Below are 7,845 nucleotides of genomic sequence, written 5' to 3'. Positions count from 1 at the left end.
TAGCTTTAATAGAGATGTAGTCAGTGTCTGTGAGAAGGAAAATATCCTCTTACTTTTTATCTGGGTCTCTCAAAGGTGTGTAGACTATGCTGGCATCAAGTCAGGCTATCCCAGTCTATTCCTACCTCCTGACAAATTTGTAAAATACTCAGAAGCAAAGATGGGCCGGGGACTGGGGTGGGGGTGAGTGTTGGAGGCAAGCAACACATCCTTTGTGTATTTGCTTCCAAAATTAAGTGCTAAAAAACTGAGATGAATTTAATTTCTTTACAAACCAGTTACTACCTGCCACTTCTGGTCACTTCATTGAGTTGACTGAAGAAAGAGAGGTGTGTGCATTTGGTGATACCACAGAGTTCACCAAGTTTTACATTCTATCCCTCACTTTCTTACTTGTGGAGCATAAGGAATAACATATAGGATATTAGGAGAAGGAAAGGAAAAGTGAACTGGGGAAATCAGAGGAGGAGATGAAGTATGAGAGACTGTGGACTCTGAGAAACAAATTGAGGGTTTTGGAAAGGGGGCGGTGAGCGGATGTGTGAGCCTGGAGGTGGGTATTGTGTGGAGCACTGAGTGTGATGCATAAACGACAACTATAGTGGTGGGTGCCTGGGTGGCTCAGTTGCTTAAACAAATGTCTGACTTCCCCCTGGGTCCTGAGGGATCGAGCCCCTCCCTCCTTGTTGGGCTCCCTGCTCAGTGGAGAGTTTGCTTCTTCTGCTTCTCCCTCCGCCCCTTCCCTTGGCTCATTCTCATTCTACCTTTAAATAAATAAATAAATAAATAAATAAATAAATAAATAAATAAAATCTTTTTAAAAAAATTATATTGGTGTCTCTGACAGGTCCCAATGCTCTTTTCGTAGTTTTTCCACCAGTGCCCACATCCCTATAGTTAAAAATAAGAAAGGGTTATTTAAGGATAATACCTGTTTCAGTAACCCATCGCTGCATAACAGAGCTCCCCCAAAACTTAGTAGCTCATAAATCATTTTTTTAAATCTTTAAAAAATTAAAAATAAATAAACAAAAATTTTTGCCCCCGATGCACTGCCCAAGCTCATCTGGATATTTATTCTTCTGGCCTTTCTTGATTTACAAGCGGATGGAGTCAGCTGTCAGTAAGGCTGAGCTCTCTACCTTCACAGGGAGTCGCAGGGCTTCTCCTTTCCATGTGGTCTCTCCAAAAATGGTCTCATCACCCTGGTAATTGCACTGGTTCACAGTAGCTCAGAGCTCCCAGGAGTACAAGAGATAACCTGCTAGGCCATCTTAATGCTTTGTTCCCCAGCTGACACTGCCATCACTTTTCTTCCATTCTGTTGGATTAGAGTAGTAAGTGCATCCTAGAACACACGAGGAATTTATACAAGGATATAAGTACCCAAGATGTGGTTCATGGAGGCCAACCCTGAGGACTCACTACTGCTACCATAAAGGTGAAAATCTGTTCACCTTGGCAGAGCATCATGAGTTTCCTTTATACTTTAAGAAAGGGACATACCACTCCCCATGTTCCTTGATACACGTGTCTCAAGAAGGGACAACTCAATAGAATGAGAGCAGTTTTGCTGTGTCCCTTTGTGTTTTCCAATATAGGGAAATTGCTGTTTTGCTTTATGCTGGGATGTCAAGCTTTCCAAAAAGCTTCACCATCACAGCTTCTAAATCTGAGGGTTACAGGTTGCCACACCCCTTGGATGGGTTGCCAGGAGTCATGAATTGCCTAAAATTATATCTAAAATACCGTGTGTGTCTGTGTGTAGGCTCCTGGGGAGGGGCTTCTGGCTTACCTCAGACCATGATCTAAGGTGAATTCAAATTGGCAAGACCTCTGAGAGTGCTTACAACTTCAGGAGGAGGAGTTCAGCCCTGCATTTTTACCTCCCGCCTTACTTCTCCAGTAGGGGAAAAGCAATGTGTCTTTTATGGATTTTTTTCTACAGTAATACAAAAAGCAGTCACTAGCTGCCACCTGAAATAATTTCATCAGAGTCTGCCAGAGGAAAGAGAAGGAATGAGCTGGATGCCTATACTCCCAAGAATTATTGTAAGCACTAATTCTCGTTTGTTGGGGTTAAAGGCCCTGGAATTGCCTAAACTTTTTTAGCTTATTATTTTTCCCGCCTGTACCTGGTGAATAGTTAAGAATGTAACTTAACAGGATTTTAATTCTCTGCCCCCAGCCCCACCCAGCACTCTACTTTCCTCCTTTCCTCTTTTCCCTACTTATCTATTTTGTAAGGCATAGCGGCCAAGGGTACAACTTCGTCTCCTTGCGCCAAGTATGTGCCAAAATGCCTAGTGTGATCTCAACCGGAGACATGGCCTTGAACCTGAGCAAGTGAGGCCCCTCTGCTCACTTTATCTGCTAGGAACTTGGGACATCCTGGGGAAGGAACTTACACTGGAAGCAGAACCTGTTTAGGGGCAGAGGAATAAAGAATGTGGAAAGGGTAAGACAAGTAAACTGGATTAGATGGTAGATCCAACCCAGGAGTGAGCTTCAGAATTTCAAATTTTTTAAAAAAGATTTCATTTATGTATTTGACAGAGAGAGTGAGAGAGAGGGCAAGAGAGGGAACACAAGCAGGGGTAGTGTGAGAGGGAGAAGCAGGACTCCTGCTGAGTAGGGAACCTGATGTAGGGCTCCATCCCAGGACCCCGTGAACATGACCTGAGCTGAAGGCAGTAGCTTAATGACTGAGCCACCCACACACGCCCAGAATTTCAATTTGTTTTAAAAGATTTTATTTATTTGACAGACAGAGATCACAAGTAGGCAGAGAGGCAAGCAGAGGAGGAGGGAAGCAGGCTCACCGCTGAGCAGGGAGCCTGATGCGGGGCTCCATCCCAGGACCCCGGGATCATGACCTGAGCCGAAGGCAGAGGCTTTAACCCACTGAGCCACCCAGGTGCCCCAAGAATTTCAAATTTTTAATGTGACCTCTACTATGCAACAACATAGACTCAACTTTCCTTACTGGTACTTTTGGTCCCAAACATTCCAGGGACACCCTCTGAAAAACGTCCAGGGACACCCTCTGAAAAACACACCTTGCCATTTTTCAAGAGAACCCAGAACAGTCATTTCTTTTTTTCTTTTTCCAGCAAATCATTTCAACTCAGATATACCTCTCCAAGATAAATGTTTTAAGCTATTCTCCTACCCCTCCCTTTTCTCTATAGTGTTTATCAGTATGAAGAATTATATAGTTTCTCACCACCAGCATGCCAGTTCTCCCAGTGTCCACACATATACTCTGGCACAAAGGAAAACAGTGATTGTGTTTTAAGAACTTATCAGGGTGTTTGACTGGCTCAGTCAGTAAAGCATGCAGCTCTTGATCTAGAGGTTGTGGGTTCAAGCCCAACATTGGATGTAGAGAGTTCTTAAAAATAAAAATTTATAAGTATTAAGAATTTTTAACACTAAGTTTTCACCACATATGTGGCAGGTGAGGGTTCCAGTGCCTCCTTTCCTCATTTGCAAAAGGGGGAAAACAGCATCTCAGCTCACAGGCTTCATCAGGCTCCAACTTGGTACAGAAATGACCTTGATCTAAACACCTGGCACTGGAAAGTTTGTTAGAAGTCGTCTGTATCCATTATGTCTCAATCGGCAAAATCTGATGGATAGGGACACAGCAGTTACCACTGCAGCACACAGCAGGGACTAAACCCTCACTTTTCTTTTTCAAAGATTTTATTTCTTTGACAGAGAGAGAGATCCCAAGTAGGCAGACAGAGAGAGGAGGAAGCAGGCATCGTGCCAAGCAGGGACCCCGATATGGGGCTCTATACCAGGACCCTGAGATCATGACCTGAACAGCAGCCAGAGGCTTAAGCCATCCAGGAGCCCCTAAACCCTCACTTTTACAACCTGTGACTTGGTTTCTTCCCTACAAGGGCAGAATAGTGATACCTGAGTGCTGCAGCTTTAGCTGCACTTGTAAAGCACACTAGCTACAAATCATCACTGGGACTCTCCAAAGCTTAAGAACTGCTCCTGTTAGGAAATGCAATGCACCAGGTATCCAGTTTATAGGAGAGTATCCTATTAAAATTTCAGAAGCTGAGTTTCCTTCAAAGTTAAGGTCGCAATGCACATTTTCTTTTTATTAATTCCTGTGAATAATTCGTTCTAATTATTTTTAACCATGCAACACTACTTCCCAAGGTTTAGACATGTGAGGACTGGCAAACTCAGTGTTGAAAGTAAGTGTACAGATGACTCTTGGTGAAATGTAGACAAAGAAAAAAACCAAACACCTCTTTAGTCCAGTCTCAAGATTCAAACTAGAAAACTCAAATTCCTTAAATGTTCTCCTCTGGTGAAAAAAAAAAAATGAAAATTGAAAATACTTAAGAGTGTTAAGATTAACCATTACTTTTTAGAAACTAGGATCACTGAAATGTATAACATAGGTTCATTTCCCCGAGGTTTTTGTACCTTGCAAAAAACAAAACCTTAGATATCCAACATTCATTTTTAGGTTTTATCCTCAGATCATTTAGTTCTACCAATATAAGAACAAGAAATCTGCAGCAACTATATATTAAATATCATTAAAATATTCCCAATGCTACCAATACTTAACCTTCATCTTAAAAATTGGCTTTGGTGACAGAGGCACTAGCAGAGCGAAAAAGTAGGATTCCAGATTTTATTTTTTTTAAAGATCGAGAAAACACACCCAGGACAAAATGGTTTTTTGATCAATAAATTCTCAGAAAATGGAGCAAGTTATTCTGGGACACATTCAAAACTGGTAATCTTGAACTGGGAAACAGGGTTTTCACAACGCAACTGTGGGAAACAAGTATCTGAACAAATCTTAAAACACGACCTCACATTTTTCTCCCTCCAACTGTTCAAGTGGCAGACAAAATAAATTACCATAAATTATATGCCTAGGCAACTTAAAAACAAAACAAAACAACATGAGGCTGAGGATTTCCTTAGCCCCTCCAGGAAGTGTGTAACACTGTGCTTCTGGCCTGCAGGCTGGATCGGATCGGGGACCTGTCAAACGTCAGGGTAGTTGCAGTAATATACCGCAGAGCTGGCATCGGACACCACCGAGGAAATGGCCCCGTGGCTGTCTGGGAGATTCACACTAGAGTCTTGTCCCTGGTAAGGGAGACCCATCTCGGGCTTGCACACAAAGTGTAGATACTGTTCAAATTCCGTGCGGTCCACCTCCCCGAGGAGCTCGGCGGGCTGATTGGGGTCCCCGCCGTCCCGGCAGGGCAGGGCCTCGGGAGGGGGCGACGGCTGCCCGGGGCCGGGTGGGTGCTGCTGCGGGTGCATGGAGAAACCGCGCCCGCCGCCGGCCGCGGGCGAGCTAATCGCGTTGTAGTACAGCTGCAGGGCGCTGGAGGGCGCCACGTGGCCCGGCATTGCAGGGCCCGCCTGTTCCAGGCTTAGACGGGAGTGCATGGGGCCGACTGGCGGCTCCGGGGGCCCCGCGTAGTCCGAGGCCTGTGGGTAGCTGTAGGGGCCGGCCGCTGGACAGTCCCCGGGCATCGGAGCGGCGAAGAAGGCGGGATCCGGCTCCATGCCGTCCAGCGGGGACGTGTCCGGCGTGGGCAGCGGGTAGCCGTCGAGCGGAGGCGCGCCCAGTCCCTGGCAGTCGCGGTAGTGGCCGCCCATGTGCGGGGGCAGCAACGGCGGGCCGGCCGGGAAGCCCTGCTCCGGGAAGGGCAGGCCCAGGCCATCCATGGCCACGCGGCCGCCCTCGGGGCCCAGCGTGGCGGCCTGTGGCTCCGCGAGGCCGTGCAAGAAGCCGCCCTCCACCCGCTTCAGTCGCTTCACCTGCTTGCGCCTCCGCGGCCGGTACTTGTAGTTGGGGTGGTCCTGCATGTGCTGCACGCGCAGCCGCTCGGCCTCCTCCACGAAGGGCCGCTTCTCCGCCAGAGTCAGCGCTTTCCACGACTTGCCTGCATAGGCACAGGAAGGTGGAGGGGCGCCGGGATTACTGTCCGAACTCCCGCTCCTAGGTCCCATGGCCCCACCAGGCTCTACCTCTCCCCTCCAACCTTTAATTGACCAACTAGAGACGCGAAGAGGTCAAGTTAAAGAGCGCAAGTCTGCGACTCCAGAGACTGAGTGGAGTCCAAACACTTGCGGGAGACAGGACATGTTGGGTCCTCTAAGGGCAACCCTCCCTTTCTTTTAGCCTCTAAGAAGTGGCTTCCCAGGTCACCCATTCCCTGTCTTTCAAGGAGTTGAAAACGTCCTCTACTCGGGGAGGAGGGATTGGGGAACGGGCAGGACCAAACCCGCTCGGTTCCCGGGATACTCGCGCGGCGGCCCAGACGCACAGGGAAGCCGCCTCCCCGGAGCCGTTGTAACCGCGCCCCCGGTCACCCTGGTTACCCGGGCTCCGACTATGCAGACCATTTGGAGAGTAGGGAGAGGGGATGCGGGAGGAGAACCGAGGGCCACAGGGAAGACCCTGAAGGCACCACATCAGTGGCCTCGAGCACAAGCCACGCACTCCCTCCAAGGTTCAAGGAAGCGGCTTCGCGATTCCCACCGCCCTGGGTCGTAAACTCGGACTCACCCAGCATCTTGCTCAACTCCGCGTTGTGCAGGTCGGGGTTCTGCTGCGCCAGGCGCTTGCGCTCGTCCTTCGCCCACACCATGAAAGCGTTCATCGGCCGCCGGATGCGAGACTCGCCCTTGGCTCGGCCCGCCGGCCCAGCCGGCGCCCCGCTGCTCGCCACCGCCTCGCCCTTCACCTTCATGTCCCCAAGGGGGCTCAGCGACTCGGCCCAGGGGCAGGCGCCCAGCCCGGCCATCACCGCGGGCAGCGCGCTGCGGGTCTGGGTCTGGTCGTCACTGGCGTACCCCGCATCCGGGCTGCTCATGGCGCTCCAGCCCTGCCCCGCGCCTCACAACCCTCCGCGGGACACGCCGCCTCCCCCGACCCGGGGGAGGGGGTGGGAGCGAGGGACAAAGATGCCCCGTGGGCTACGCAAGTCTCCCGGGCTCTACACCGCTGCCGACGTTCCTGGCCAGTCCCAGCCGCAAGCAGCGTCCCCACCGGACCAGTGACACTGCGGGCGCCCGGGTCCGCGGGCCCTTTTCTGCACTGATGTGGCCAATGGAGTGGCGGGGGCGGGACGGGCGAGAGTCCTTAGGCCCACGCCCAGCCAGCCGCCCGAGTCTCAAGTCTCAGCTCAACCCCCCGCCCCCCCCTTCCCCCCCCCCCCCCCCCCCCCGGCTCCGCGCCCAAGGCTACACCTGCCCCCGGGAAAACTGGCTGAAGCCAGGCTCTGGCGCCACATTCCCTCCGACCCGGGAAAGGGGACTCCTGAAAAACCTTCTGGAATGTTGACTGTAGCTCTGGATAGAACGACTTGGCCGCGATAGTTCGGATGAACACACAGAGCATACACCTTTCCCCCCCCTTAAATATGATATTTCTATAATTTGGGTTACTATGCAGCTATTTAAAAAGAATAAATCTATGTATGTATATACCATATTCAGAAAGATTTTTATATTAGGTGGGAAGAATAAGGTAACATTTGAGCATACACTATTATGGGAGTTAAGGATTTCATTTTGAGGGGGGTGACTTAAGTACCTTCAGGGAACCCCACGGGTGACTTCTTCAAGTGTGTTTTAGCGAACGCAGTAGATACTGTTGAAAATAAATTAAAAATACATTGTCTCCCCAGGGACTTAACTTGCTTTTAGTACTACATTCAAAATGCTATGTCCCAGGTAAATTCTAATTTCTAAAACAAGGTTAAATACAGAATGACATCTGTAGCCATTATTCTGTCATCCTGAAGAATTTAAAACTTTTATTCATAACAATGAAGCAAC

The 7,845-nt window shown here is 49.4% G+C and overlaps 1 protein-coding gene across 1 annotated transcript; it reads right to left on the bottom strand.

Moving 5' to 3' along the window:
- Positions 1-4,655: 4,655 nt before the first annotated feature.
- Positions 4,656-7,045, bottom strand: SOX17 (SRY-box transcription factor 17). Its single transcript, XM_032846597.1, has 2 exons — positions 6,572-7,045; positions 4,656-5,945 (listed from the first exon to the last, which is right to left on the bottom strand). The coding sequence occupies exons 1-2, from the start codon at positions 6,876-6,878 to the stop codon at positions 5,032-5,034; spliced, it is 1,221 nt and encodes a 406-aa protein (XP_032702488.1). The 5' UTR covers positions 6,879-7,045; the 3' UTR covers positions 4,656-5,031.
- Positions 7,046-7,845: the final 800 nt, after the last annotated feature.

Source organism: Lontra canadensis, unplaced genomic scaffold (assembly GCF_010015895.1).
Source record: "Lontra canadensis isolate GAN:19392208 unplaced genomic scaffold, GSC_riverotter_1.0 scaffold177, whole genome shotgun sequence".
NCBI classification, from domain to species: Eukaryota; Metazoa; Chordata; class Mammalia; order Carnivora; family Mustelidae; genus Lontra; species Lontra canadensis.
Note: the sequence above shows the minus strand (reverse complement) of the source record. Positions and strands in the feature narration are given on the sequence as shown.

Bases quoted from the DNA above. Each gene is read 5' to 3' on its own strand.
- SOX17 (XM_032846597.1), bottom strand. From the start codon at position 6,878: ATGAGCAGCCCGGATGCGGGGTACGCCAGTGACGACCAGACCCAGACC. The intron at 5,946-6,571 runs GTGAGTCCGAGT...GTGCCTATGCAG, and splicing joins GGAGTTGAGCAAGATGCTGG to GCAAGTCGTGGAAAGCGCTG.